Source organism: Artemia franciscana, chromosome 14 (assembly GCF_032884065.1).
Source record: "Artemia franciscana chromosome 14, ASM3288406v1, whole genome shotgun sequence".
Taxonomy (NCBI): domain Eukaryota; kingdom Metazoa; phylum Arthropoda; class Branchiopoda; order Anostraca; family Artemiidae; genus Artemia; species Artemia franciscana.
In genome coordinates this window covers 39,352,149-39,367,102 of record NC_088876.1, presented here as the reverse complement: position 1 = coordinate 39,367,102, position 14,954 = coordinate 39,352,149, and the positions used below count along the sequence as shown (strand labels likewise).

The window sequence follows — 14,954 nt, the reverse complement described above, 5'->3', positions numbered from 1 at the left end:
TTTCTTGTTCGATTTCATCATCATGACGTGTGATTGCATGGGTAGAAATTTAACATTTTGTGGCTTAATTCGTTTTCATCCAGAATCACTAAAGTTATTATGTAAACTGCAAGAATATTTATTGCGTCTGAGGAATGATAATAATTATTTTTTTCACGTTAGAAATATATCGGAAAATTTTTAGATTAGTTTTTTTATTTATTTTTTTTTTATTTAAACAACTCGATACCAGATTTTATGGGTAGAGATTTAAACATTGAACGAATATGGTCTTAAGTAATAACATGTCAAAACGTGAGGAACCAAAAATTCCTCTAAAAAACCAATGCAAAGAAAAATGGGCAGCCTTTAAAACCATAATAATTGGCTGCTTTCAAAGGAACTCTGACGTGAAAGATAATGGAACTTCCAAAAAAAGTCAAAGCTCACCAATTGGAAACAAGGATACATTAAATGCAGACCAGGTAGAAAATAAAAGCTGCTGGAGAAAGCTTAATGGCTTCTACAAACAAATGAAGAAAGATAACAATCCCAAAACGGCGGAAGGAGAAAAAGAGCCTGACGCACCTAAAGAGATGAAAATTGAAAATAGGGGAAGTACTACGGAGCCCAATAATTTAAAAAATAAAGAACACTTTGCTGTTGCAAAAGATAAACTGAAGAGTTGTCAATTACTTGATAAAAGTGAGATCTCACCCGTTGGAACCGAAGATACACTAAATGCAGACAAGACAAAAGATGAAATATACTGGACAAAGTTTAAAATTTTCTTCGAGCAAAAGAAAAAAACTAAAGATCCCGATACAGTATATATCGAAAAAGAGTTCGAAGCAAATAAAGAAGAGAAAATTGAAATAAGAAGAAAAACTATGAAGTATGATTATTTGAAAAAAGAAGTAAAGCTCAATTTTGAGTCTTGGGAGTCTTGTAGACTAATACCTTTAGATCACGCTGCTGTAGAAAGTAATCTCTTAGAAAAGGGATCAAATGCCAATTTGAAGACTAACAATAGGGATGATCACAGAAAAACATCTTTACACTGCGTTGCTGCAGAAGCTAAACTAGGTATTTGTCAATTACTTGTTTCAAAGTTTGTAAAAACAAATTTATTAGACTATAAAGGTTACACTCCTTTACATATGGCCGTAAAAAATGGGCATACATCTTTGGTTTGTTATCTTTTAGAAAAAGGATCAAACCCCAACCTCAGGGCTGAACATTGGGAAGATCATGGAAAAACACCTTTACACTTCGCTTCTGAAGAAGGTAAACCAGATATTTGCCAGTTACTTGTTTCAAAGGGTGCAAATATAAACTTATTAGACTATAATTGTTACACTCCTTTACACTTTGCTGCTGAAGAAGGCAAGCTAGATATTTGTCAGTTACTTGTTTCAAAGGGTGCACATATCAATAGCACTTACTCCCCTTTAGCTCCTTTACATTTGGCTGCAAAAAAAGGTCACATGGCTGTGGCTGAATATCTTTTAACAAAGGGAGCCAACCCACATTTGAGGGCTAGCGGTTGGAGTAATGGCGGAAAAACACCTTTACACTTTGCTGCTGCAGAAGGTAAACTAGATATTTGTCAGTTACTTGTTTCAAAGGGTGTACATATAGACATATTAGACAATAATAATTTCACTCCTTTACATTGGACCGCAAAAAATGGGCATATATCTGTGGCTTATTATTTTTCAGAAAAGGGAGCAGACCTCAATTTCAAGGCTGAGAATCGGGAAGGTAGTGGAATAACACCTTTACACTTGGCTGCTGCAAAAGGTACACTAGACATTTGCCAGTTCCTTGTCTCAAAGGGTGCACATATTGACGCTATTGATAATAAAAGGCTTACTCCTTTACATTGGGCTGCGAAAAGAGGGCAAATATCTGTGGCTAATTATCTTTTAAAAAAGGGAGCAAATCTTAATTTGAAGGCTGACGAAAATGGACTAAAACTAACCTCTTTACATTATGCTGCTGTAAAACATAAACTAGACATGTGTCAGTTACTTGTTTGAAAGGGTGCACAGCTTAGACAATAGTAGTTACGCTCCTTCACCTTTACACATTGCTGCTGCGGCAGTTATGCTAGACATTTTTCAGTTACTGTTTTCAAAGGGTGCATGCACATTTAGACGCCCTAGACAAAGGAAGTTTTATTCGGTTACATTGGACCGAAAAGAAGAGGATATATCTGTGACTAATTACCTTTTAAAAAACAGAGCAAGCCTCAATTTCAAGGTTGACAATCGGAAGGATCGTGGAAAAAAAATTTACACTTTGTTGCCAGAGAAGATAATCTAGACATGGATTTAACTTCCTACATTGTACGCGTGTTTACATTAATAACAGATATGTTCAAGAGGGACCTTGTTACAGCTAAATATCTTCTAAAAAAAGCAATTTATATGATTTTATTTTCAATACTGTTCAACTTTGACTTAAACACTCTAATACACTGAAATCGTATGCCGGTATGCTATAGTAAATTATATATACCAGACCAAATTATGTGACTCTGTTAGTCAGTTTAACATACCATAAAAAGCTATTTGGCATTTGAGGAAGAGCTTTAGGTTTTGATGAATGACAAAAGAATGAATGAATGACACCCTATTACAAGACGAATCAGATTTATCTCTTGGCTCAGTTGTACCCACAGCGGCCACAGCTGTTGGTTAGGTTAGATAAGGTTACGTTGTGGTGCAGCTGTTTGTTAGGTTAGATTAGGTAAAGCTGTACCTGCAGATTTTTACTCAGTTGTATGCACAGCCTATGGTTAGTTTTTTAGTAAGGTTAGGTTTTACTTGTAACTGTTGGCTTAGTTGTACCTACAGCAGTTGGTTATGTTAGATTGTACCAGCAGCAGTTGGCTTAGCTGTACGTGCCACTGTTGGTGAGGCTAAGTAAGGTTACGTTGTGCCCAAGGCTTTTGCTTAGGTTTAAGATTAGGTTTTGTTTGCAGATGCTTGATTAGTTGTTCCTGCGGCTGTTAGCTTAGTTGTACCTGCAGCTATTGACTTAGTAATACCAGCTGTAGGCTTTGTTTTATCCACAGCTGCTTGTTAAGCTGCTTTAGCTGTTGAATTTGTTGTCTTAGTTGTATTGTAGTTGTCCTATTTATAATGCTACTGCATTGAGTTGTTCATTATGTTATTTGTAATGTTTCTGTATTGTCTTCCTTTGTAGTAAGTGAACCAGTTTTCACTTCTATGTGTAAATGTACAAAATGTATGTTGTATTATTTGTTGTCGTAGTTGTCTTTTTTGTGTCTTAAGTTGTGGTATTATTGTCTTAGTTGTCTTATTTGTAATAGCACTGTGTTGATTAAGCCTCCTATAAGCTCATTTGTATATGTTGTCTTAGTTGTATTATTTTTTGTCTTATGTTGTATTATTTTTTGTGTTAGTTGTGCTATTTGTAATGTTTTTGTATTGATTAAACCCCCTACAAGCTAACATGTAGATGTTGTCTTTGTTGCACTATTTGTTGTTCTACGTTTCACTGTTTGTTGTCTTACTTGTATTTGTAATGTTGTTGTATTGATTAAACCCACTACAAGCTAATTTGTAGATGTTGTCGTTTTTGTACTATTTGTTGTTCTGTGTTTCACTGTTTGTTGTCTTACTTTTATTTGTAATATTGTTGTATTGATAAAACCTCCTACAAGCTCACCTGTATTTGTTGTCCTATTTTTATTATTTTCGCCCTATATTTCACTATTTGTCGTCTTACATGTCTTATGTGTAATGTTGCCGTAGTGATTAAGCCCAGCTTTTGGGGCTGTGATATCTGCTGGATGTGTTCTCTTTGTCGTTTCTGTATCTATTGTCATATTAGAGTTGCACCCGCAGATGTTGACTTAGACGTACCTGTAGTTATTGGCTTAGTTGTAACTGTAGAAATTCAACTTAAATTAAGTTTAGTTAAGTTACATTAAGCTATGTTACGTTAAATTAGGTTACGCCAGGGGTTTGTATGTGAATAAGTGTGTGTTTGAGTGTGTTTGCATGTGTGTATATGCGCGTATGTATGTTTGCATGTGTTTTTGGGTGTTTGCGTGTGTGTGTGTGTGCGTGTATGTGTGTGCACGATTTTGTGTGTATTTTTGTGTGTTCCTGTGGGGATGTGTGTGCATGTTCGTGCGTGTGTGCATATCTGGGTGTGTGTATTTGTGTGCGTCTTGTGGGTGTGTGTGCGTACGTGTTTACACGTGTGGGTGTGTGTTTGTGCGTGTGTGTTATGGCGTGTCTGCGTTTCATTTGGTGTTTTCGCGTGTTGATGTGTGTGTGTGTGTGTGTGTGCATCTGCGTGCCGATGTGTGTGCGAGTGTTTGTGTACGTGTGTATGTTTGTGCGTCGGTGTGTGTGTGTGTGTTTGCGTTTGTGTGTGTGTTTGTGCTTTTGTGTATGTGAGTGTGGTTGTGTGTGTATGTGTTCGTGTGTGTGTGTATGCATATATGTGCACGTGTGTGTGTTTGTGTCCGTGTGTGCGTGCGTATGTGTGCGTCACGGCGTGTGTGCGTCTGTTTTTGTGTTTGATTGTGTTTGTGTGTGTGTTCACGTGTGTGCGTTTCTGCGTGTGTATGTGTGTGTAGGTGTTTGACTGTTTGTCGATGTTTAAGTGTGCTTGTGTCTGCATATTTGAGTTTTGTGTGTGTATATGTGTTTTTGTGTGTATATGTGTTTTAGTGTGTATCTGATTGTGTAGGTGTGTCTATGTGTGCTTGTTCGTGTGTATATGGGTGTGTGTATGTGTAAACGCGAGTGTATGTGTTTGGCTGTGTGTGCGTATGTCCATATTTGTGTATGTGTATATAGGTTTGTATATTTTAGCGTGTATGTATGTTTGTATCTGTATTTTCTTTAACACTAATGTAGCTTATGCTAAATAATTTTCCATAAATGGTAAATTATTTATCGTAGGGTTTGCCCACTCAACAATACCTCGCTCTTTACACTAAAGCTTAAGCTGTGTCCCCTGAATCACAAAGGCCGTAGAATAAATATTTGAAATTACTAAAAATACTTTAGCGTAAAGAGTGAGGTATTAGGAGGAGGTGAACCCCTTATATGCGTAATATTGTTTGTTCGTTTTAAGTTTTAATGCTACTCCTTATTTCCAGTTGAATAAAAACTTTTTCATATTTATTTTTTCATTGGTTTTTAAAATAATTTTAGAAAATGCTGCGCCCTCTTCATGGAAATCTTCTTCCCCCATGACAAATCCCTCCATGGAAGGTTTCCCCCACGTAACCCCTCTTCTCAACCCCTCCTCCCAACAAAAATCCCTCTGATAACGTCTGTATACTTCCCAATAACCATTTGTAACTTGCAGCCCCTCCCACGGGGACAGTGGGGGAGAAAGTCGTCCCCAAAGACAATGTTACATGGTTTTTCGACTATGCTGAATAAAATGGTTATCTCAGAATCTTGATCTGACGACTTTGGGAAAAATGAGCGTGGGAGGGGGCCTAGGTGCCTTCCAATTTTTTGGTCACTTAAAAAGGGCACAAGAACTTTCCGTTACATTTTTCTAGATAGGAGCTTGGAACTTGTACAGCAGGGTTCTCTGATACGCTGAATCTGAGCTTGTGATTTTCGTTAAGATTCTATGACTTTTAGGGGGTGTTTCCCCCTATTCTCTAAAGCATGGCAAATTTTCTCAGGCTCATAACTTTTCATGCGTAATTTTTGATGCAATTATTGGTATCAAAATTTCGTTTTTTTTTAGAGTTTGGGTTACCACTGAGCCGGGTCGCTCCTTACTACAGTTCGTTACCACGAACTGTTTGATAAATCATACCATTGAGTAGCTTTCTAAATCCTGGAAAGGATGTAACACGTAACAGTTTGGCAAGGGGCAAGTGTATAGAATTGACTTCAAGTGGTTTCACTCGCTTGAAGCATTAGAAATAAAAAAAAAAAAACATTTTTGCAGGTTTATCAGTTAAACCTTCAAAAATGCTGGAAATATAACAATTGATCCTATTTATGATACTATTTCAAAAATGAACCCATATTCAAAACTAAAGTATTGCAAAAAGTCCAAGGGATTAGTGCAAGTAACAAACCAAAAGAATAGCAGTATCAATTTTTTTTTTAATAAAGTTGCAATAATATATTTCTAGTTCATTTGTTATTTGAAAATTTTTAATCCAGTAACTTTTGTGGTTTGATGAAGGTAGTTGCAAATTGTAAATGTAAGTAATTTTATGTTATATATTTTATGTTACTCTATTTTAGTTTTATATATATTTTTAGTTATATTTCTTAGATATAGCTTCTAGTTTCTTTTTTCTTACTCTGAGGACGCCTTGTTATATACGGGCGAAATATTTGATGGATTTTCGTTGTTTTCCTTCGCTTTCGTTTACTTGTCATAGACCCGTTTGTCGTGATTATATTCATTTCTTTGTTTCTTAGCAAAAACAATGAAACTTATTTGACTGAAATTACTAGAAATATCCAAATCACTTAATATTTTGTTACTTTGAAGATAAGGGACTTACGCCCTTTATGCAAAACGACAATCTTTAAACTTCATTTTTTCAAATTCAGAAAGTGATCTTAAATCATTTCAAACTTTATCTTTTCACTTACAAATCATCAATTCAACATGAAAACAAAATAAAATCCAGCAAAATACAAACAGCTTCGTGTTGAAAATACTCGCAAAGTGCCCTGTCATGCGGACGGTTTCTACAAAACCAATGGATATCCTCTGAGATATGAGAAGAAGATATATGAGGTCATCGTACTTCGCATTGCTGATTGTGTTGCCATTTGGAAACCTCTGGGTAAGAGGTGAGATTGTAGCAGCTCCATCCCCTTCTTCGTAAGTTAATGAATGAATGAAAATGAGTAAGTTAATAAAAATTAATTGTTGTAGCTATTTTTTCCATTGTTTACCCATTAGCTTCTATTTTGGGTTATAAATGAAAAGTAACGATCCGTAGCTTTGTAAGATTACCACCAATGGTGGCGACCCTGCACTGTGTAGTGCCATAGACAAGGAAAAGAGTTTTATTTTTATTTACTGTACCCTCACCAATACAATATATTAGATTTCCATTTCAATATTGTACTGTATTTTCTATTGTTTTTTTAGAATTAGCAAAGCGTTGAAATAACTGACTTTGTAATTATTCAGAACATGCAATTATGCGAGCAGATTAAACCCGCATAAGTTGGGGTAGTCGGGGCTTGAATAACCGCGGCACTACTGAGAGTTTTTATATTCATGAAATAACAACTACAGCCTATTGACCTCTAAAACATAAAAAGTAGTGAAAAAATTTGATAGGATAAAAAATAATGTTGCTCCGGAAGATTCTGTCAGAAGAAATAGATCTTGTTTTGGCGTGTTACAAAATTTCTGGGAAATAGTTCGTCCGAAATTTAGATTCCAACTGTCTTCCAAGCAGTCATAAAGAAAGACTTCAGCAAGACGTGCTGATTTTTCTTTCCTATGTTGAACCACGGAAAGGTTGTAGAAAGACCAAAATAATATGATAGATGTAGGTAATTACCGTGGTGTTTTGTTAGAAGGGCGTAAGTTGACCTTTTCTTGTTTTACAGGGGAGGGAGCAAAAATAATTAAAAATTTAAAGCCGAACTGACTAGCCATGACAAAAAGAAATTAATTTAAAGACAATTAACGAGTCTATGGATAGTAAATGAAAGCGAAGAGGAACAACAACAACAAAATACAACGAATGTTTCGCTTGTATATATCAAGGCGTCTTCAGCGTAAAAAAAAAAAAAAAAAAAAAAAAAAAAAAAAAAAAAAAAAAAAAAAAAAAAAAAAACTAGAAACGAAAACTAAAAAATAATTTCTGAGACGACAGTGGGTAATCATGACAAAATTGCAATGAAAAGAAGAACGAGGACAATGAACAGCCAGTGAAAAACATTGAAAATTATACACTCCACTTGACCGTCCTCAGTGCAGAATAAAATGATAAAATTATATAAAAAAAACTAAACCTTAAAACAAAACAAAACTAAAATATGATGACTCTTTCTCAGTAACGGTGAAAGGGTAACAGGTAAGCTCACCATTTTACCATCGGAGACTTTATGAAAAACAAGTTACATATACTTATAGTAAGAAGCAAATTCAAGCCCAAAGGAATTGAACCCTGTGGCTTTTTTAAATTTCAAATTTAAAAAATATTACTTTAAATTGTATACATTAAAGGTTCTCCCTGTCTAAGCCTGGTCTTCCACTTGACAAGGGGATATAATTACCATTGTACCATCGGAGATAAAATATTTGTTACTGCGCTAAAAAAAACACATAAGGGATGGCTCTGGTTAACTAGACATTCCTGAACCATCCTGACTAACCTGGGGGCTGAAGGGAGAAGAAAAATTAGAAAAATGACGTATTTTTAACTCACGAGTGGGTGATCGGATCTTAATGAATTTTGATATTTAGAAAGACCTAGTGTCTTAGAGCTCTTATTTGAAATTCCAACCGGCATTAAGCCTCTGATTTTCCTTTTAAATCAGTCTGTTGATGCTTTGAATTTTGATAGAGCTCATGCCATATGAGCTCGTGGCTTCTGGCTCTTTCGACCTACTCACAAGTGTCATATGAGCTCTTAGCTCTTGTTTTTACCAAAAACCAGATTTTTCTATAGCACTACTAACATGTAGACATTTGTAAATGTCAACATGTTAATAGTAAAGATATGAATATAGTCCATTATATCTGAAAGGCTTATTATCAAGAGCAGCTTCAGAGAACCTAACAAAAGAGTACTTTTTTTGCCCTGGGAGGTTCGATGAGGTTAGATCCATTTACCTCTTGGTTAAATGCCAGTTCACTTCCACTACGCCAAGCTGTTCTCGTCAATAAGTGTCATCAAAATGGTTTTGACGAATTTAAGTATAAAAAATGTCTTTTTAAGACGCAAGCAAGTTAATTTTTTCTAAATTCAGTTCAGAATCGCAAAGGTTATTGTACAAACATAGAAACTGCTAAAGTATTTGAAGTACCTGAGCAATAATTTTATATATTAATGGTAACTTCCTGGGAGGGTGTTAAGAGGGAGGCCTTGAGATGATTAGGCTGAAGGAGGACTCTGCGTAGCTGCGTTGGTATTATGCAGCTTGATGCTGCGGTGAGCTATTAGCAGTAGTAGTAGCAGGAGTAGCAATGCAAACTAGAAAAATACCTCAGAATTTTGGAATTAGTTTTTTTTTAAGATTTTACATAAAGAATTGATAAAGTTCATAATAAGTGTTGTCTGTCAAGAGAATCTCATTTAGCAGTTATTAATAGTAGTTTTCTTTAAATCGATAAATGTTATAATGAAGAACAAACTCTTGCCTGAACTAGCTTATATAAGCATTGTTAGCTATTGCCGCAACCGGAATATTGTATTTACTTTTACACCATATATGGTTCAAACAGTCTGTGGTAACGAACTGCAGTAACGAGCGAATCTGCTTAATAGTAAAAGAAACTAAAAAAAACGGAATTTTGATACCAATAGTTACATCAAAAGAATTGCATTTCAATGCCAATTTTAAATATATGAATTTCATAAAGTTTTGTATTACCCATCAAAAGTTACGAGCCTGAGAAAATTTGCCTGATTTTACAAAATAGGAGGAAACACCCCCTAAAAGAAAATCACACCGTCAGATTCAGCGTATCAGAAAATTTTTGTCTACAAAAATGTGGAATTTTGCATTTTTTGTCAGAAGACAGATGATGGATCCGTGTTTTTTTTTCCCCAAGGGTGATTGTATCGACCCAGTAGTCCTAGAATGTCGTCAGAGGGCTCGTTCTAGCGGAAACTAGAAGTTTTAGTGCCCTTTTTAGGTTACCGAAAAATTAGAGGGCACCTAGGCCCCCTCCCATGCACATTTTTTCACCTAAGTCACTGGATAAAAATTTGAGATAGCCATTCTGTTCAGATTTGTCGAAAACTTAATAACTATGTCTTTGGGAGCGACTTCATACTTCACAGTTCCTTGGGGAGGGGCTGTAAGTTGCAAACTTTGACCATTTTTTACATACAGTGATGGTTATTATGAAGTGTACAGACGTTTTCAGGGGGACTTTTTTGCGTTTGGGTGGGGGAGGGAGTTACCTGGGAAGATTTTTCCATGGAGGAATATATCATGGGGGAAGAGAATTTCCATGAAAGGGGCGCAGGATTTTCTAGCATTATTAAAAAAAACAATGAGAAAAAAATTTCAACTGGAAGTAACGAGTAGAATTAAAACTTGAAACGAACTGAAAATATATAAAGAGCTCTTCTCCTCCACAATACCTTGCTCTTTTCGATTAAGTATTTTTATTAATTACAACTATTTATTCTATGGCACCTGTGATTCAGGGGTCATTCTTAAAGAATTGGGACAAAATTGATGCTCAAGTGTAATGAGCGAGGTATTGATGAGGGGGGAAACCCCCTCAGATACGTAATAGAAGTACACAAATATAGAAGTTCATTACGTAAGTCAATTCGTAAGAACGTTCGTAAAAAAACTAAAAATTCTAGTTTCATTTTTAAGTAGCCAGCAATTTGAGGGAAAATAAACCTGTTCCCCAACCCCTTTGTTTTATTAAAATCTTCAGTTCATAACTATGAGAAAGCTATTAAGCAAAAAAAAATTAAAGCTCAAATTTTGTTTTTAAGTATTCAAGTGCGGTGAACCAAAATCAAAACATGCATTGATTCAAAAACGTCCAGAAATAAAAAAAAAACAAGTTTTTTTAACTGTTAGTAAGGAGTGACGTTAAAACTTAAAGCAAACAGAAATTGTTCCATATATGAAAGGGGTTACCCCTCCTCAGCTCCTCGCTCTTTACGCTAAAGTTTTTTATTGTTTGAAAAAGTAGATATGTGACAAAGAGTCAAACTTTAGCGTAATGAGCGAGGCGTTAAGGAGGGGAGAACCCTTTCATATATGGAATAATTTCTGTTCGTTTTAAGTTTTAACGTTGCTCCTCACCTGCAGTTGAAAAAAAATTGTTTTTTTCTAGTTAATGCAACCTAAGATTGTGACGTCACTAGAAAAATACCTGAACATATTAAAAGTAGTTCTGTTTCTTGTTCGATTTCATCATCATGACGTGTGATTGCATGGGTAGAAATTTAACATTTTGTGGCTTAATTCGTTTTCATCCAGAATCACTAAAGTTATTATGTAAACTGCAAGAATATTTATTGCGTCTGAGGAATGATAATAATTATTTTTTTCACGTTAGAAATATATCAGATTCAGATTCAGTGTATCACCGTCAGATTCAGTGTATCAGAAAATTTTTGTCTACAAAAATGTGGAATTTTGCATTTTTTGTCAGAAGACAAAAAATCCCCAAGGGTGATTGTATCGACCCAGTAGTCCTAGAATGTCGTCAGAGGGCTCGTTCTAGCGGAAACTAGAAGTTTTAGTGCCCTTTTTAGGTTACCGAAAAATTAGAGGGCACCTAAGCCCCCTCCCGTGCACATTTTTTCACCTAAGTCACTGGATAAAAATTTGAGATAGCCATTCTGTTCAGATTTGTCGAAAACTTAATAACTATGTCTTTGGGAGCGACTTCATACTTCACAGTTCCTTGGGGAGGGGCTGTAAGTTGCAAACTTTGGCCATTTTTTACATACAGTGATGGTTATTATGAAGTGTACAGACGTTTTCAGGGGGACGTTTTTGCGTTTGGGTGGGGGAGGAAGTTACCTGGGAAGATTTTTCCATGGAGGAATATATCATGGGGGAAGAGAATTTCCATGAAAGGGGCGCAGGATTTTCTAGCATTATTAAAAAAAAACAATGAGAAAAAAATTTCAACTGGAAGTAACGAGTAGAATTAAAACTTGAAACGAACTGAAAATATATAAAGAGCTCTTCTCCTCCACAATACCTTGCTCTTTTCGATTAAGTATTTTTATTAATTACAACTATTTATTCTATGGCATCTGTGATTCAGGGGTCATTCTTAAAGAATTGGGACAAAATTGATGCTCAAGTGTAATGAGCGAGGTATTGATGAGGGGGCAAACCCCCTCAGATACGTAATAGAAGTACACAAATATAGAAGTTCATTACGTAAGTCAATTCGTAAGAACGTTCGTAAAAAAACTAAAAATTCTAGTTTCATTTTTAAGTAGCCAGCAATTTGAGGGAAAATAAACCTGTTCCCCAACCCCTTTGTTTTATTAAAATCTTCAGTTCATAACTATGAGAAAGCTATTAAGCAAAAAAAAAAAAATTAAAGCTCAAATTTTGTTTTTAAATATTCAAGTGCGGTGAACCAAAATCAAAACATGCATTGATTCAAAAACGTCCAGAAATAAAATAAAAACAAGTTTTTTTAACTGTAAGTAAGGAGTGACGTTAAAACTTAAAGCAAACAGAAATTGTTCCATATATGAAAGGGGTTAACCCTCCTCAGCTCCTCGCTCTTTACGCTAAAGTTTTTTATTGTTTGAAAAAGTAGATATGTGACAAAGAGTCAAACTTTAGCGTAATGAGCGAGGCGTTAAGGAGGGGAGAACCCTTTCATATATGGAATAATTTCTGTTCGTTTTAAGTTTTAACGTTGCTCCTCACCTGCAGTTGAAAAAAAATTGTTTTTTTTCTAGTTAATGCAACCTAAGATTGTGACGTCACTAGAAAAATACCTGAGCATATTAAAAGTAGTTCTGTTTCTTGTTCGATTTCATCATCATGACGTGTGATTGCATGGGTAGAAATTTAACATTTTGTGGCTTAATTCGTTTTCATCCAGAATCACTAAAGTTATTATGTAAACTGCAAGAATATTTATTGCGTCTGAGGAATGATAATAATTATTTTTTTCACGTTAGAAATATATCGGAAAATTTTTAGATTAGTTTTTTTATTTATTTTTTTTTTTATTTAAACAACTCGATACCAGATTTTATGGGTAGAGATTTAAACATTGAACGAATATGGTCTTAAGTAATAACATGTCAAAACGTGAGGAACCAAAAATTCCTCTAAAAAACCAATGCAAAGAAAAATGGGCAGCCTTTAAAACCATAATAATTGGCTGCTTTCAAAGGAACTCTGACGTGAAAGATAATGGAACTTCCAAAAAAAGTCAAAGCTCACCAATTGGAAACAAGGATACATTAAATGCAGACCAGGTAGAAAATAAAAGCTGCTGGAGAAAGCTTAATGGCTTCTACAAACAAATGAAGAAAGATAACAATCCCAAAACGGCGGAAGGAGAAAAAGAGCCTGACGCACCTAAAGAGATGAAAATTGAAAATAGGGGAAGTACTACGGAGCCCAATAATTTAAAAAATAAAGAACGCTTTGCTGTTGCAAAAGATAAACTGAAGAGTTGTCAATTACTTGATAAAAGTGAGATCTCACCCGTTGGAACCGAAGATACACTAAATGCAGACAAGACAAAAGATGAAATATACTGGACAAAGTTTAAAATTTTCTTCGAGCAAAAGAAAAAAACTAAAGATCCCGATACAGTATATATCGAAAAAGAGTTCGAAGCAAATAAAGAAGAGAAAATTGAAATAAGAAGAAAAACTATGAAGTATGATTATTTGAAAAAAGAAGTAAAGCTCAATTTTGAGTCTTGGGAGTCTTGTAGACTAATACCTTTAGATCACGCTGCTGTAGAAAGTAATCTCTTAGAAAAGGGATCAAATGCCAATTTTAAGACTGACAATAGGGATAATCACAGAAAAACATCTTTATACTGCGTTGCTGCAGAAGCTAAAATAGGTATTTGTCAATTACTTGTTTCAAAGTTTGTAAAAACAAATTTATTAGACTATAAAGGTTACACTCCTTTACATATGGCCGTAAAAAATGGGCATACATCTTTGGTTTGTTATCTTTTAGAAAAAGGATCAAACCCCAACCTCAGGGCTGAACATTGGGAAGATCATGGAAAAACACCTTTACACTTCGCTTCTGAAGAAGGTAAACCAGATATTTGCCAGTTACTTGTTTCAAAGGGTGCAAATATAAACTTATTAGACTATAATTGTTACACTCCTTTACACTTTGCTGCTGAAGAAGGTAAGCTAGATATTTGTCAGTTACTTGTTTCAAAGGGTGCACATATCAATAGCACTTACTCCCCTTTAGCTCCTTTACATTTGGCTGCAAAAAAAGGTCACATGGCTGTGGCTGAATATCTTTTAACAAAGGGAGCCAACCCACATTTGAGGGCTAGCGGTTGGAGTAATGGCGGAAAAACACCTTTACACTTTGCTGCTGCAGAAGGTAAACTAGATATTTGTCAGTTACTTGTTTCAAAGGGTGTACATATAGACATATTAGACAATAATAATTTCACTCCTTTACATTGGACCGCAAAAAATGGGCATATATCTGTGGCTTATTATTTTTCAGAAAAGGGAGCAGACCTCAATTTCAAGGCTGAGAATCGGGAAGGTAGTGGAATAACACCTTTACACTTGGCTGCTGCAAAAGGTACACTAGACATTTGCCAGTTCCTTGTCTCAAAGGGTGCACATATTGACGCTATTGATAATAAAAGGCTTACTCCTTTACATTGGGCTGCGAAAAGAGGGCAAATATCTGTGGCTAATTATCTTTTAGAAAAGGGAGCAAATCTTAATTTGAAGGCTGACAAAATGGACTAAAACTAACCTCTTTACATTATGCTGCTGCAAAACATAAACTAGACATGTGTCAGTTACTTGTTTCAAAAGGTGCACAGCTTAGACAATAGTAGTTACACTCCTTCACCTTTACGCATTGCTGCTGCGGCAGTTATGCTAGACATTTTTCAGTTACTGTTTTCAAAGGGTGCACATTTAGACGCCCTAGACGAAGGAAGTTTCATTCGGTTACATTGGGCCGCAAAAGAAGAGGATATATCCGTGACTAATTTCCTTTTGAAAAAGAGAGCAAACCTCAATTTGAAGGTTAACAATCGGGAGGATCGTGGAAAGAAAACTTTACACT

General features: G+C 35.3%; 2 protein-coding genes across 2 annotated transcripts; both read left to right on the top strand.

Moving 5' to 3' along the window:
• Positions 1–266: 266 nt before the first annotated feature.
• LOC136035802 (putative ankyrin repeat protein RF_0381) lies at positions 267–2,021 on the top strand. Its single transcript, XM_065717773.1, has one exon. It carries the CDS (start codon positions 267–269, stop codon positions 2,019–2,021), a length of 1,755 nt encoding a protein of 584 aa, XP_065573845.1.
• A 10,937-nt stretch (positions 2,022–12,958) lies between these two features.
• LOC136035801 (putative ankyrin repeat protein RF_0381) lies at positions 12,959–14,629 on the top strand. Its single transcript, XM_065717772.1, has one exon. It carries the CDS (start codon positions 12,959–12,961, stop codon positions 14,627–14,629), a length of 1,671 nt encoding a protein of 556 aa, XP_065573844.1.
• Positions 14,630–14,954: the final 325 nt, after the last annotated feature.

Bases quoted from the DNA above. Each gene is read 5' to 3' on its own strand.
- LOC136035801 (XM_065717772.1), top strand. From the start codon at position 12,959: ATGTCAAAACGTGAGGAACCAAAAATTCCTCTAAAAAACCAATGCAAA.
- LOC136035802 (XM_065717773.1), top strand. From the start codon at position 267: ATGGTCTTAAGTAATAACATGTCAAAACGTGAGGAACCAAAAATTCCT.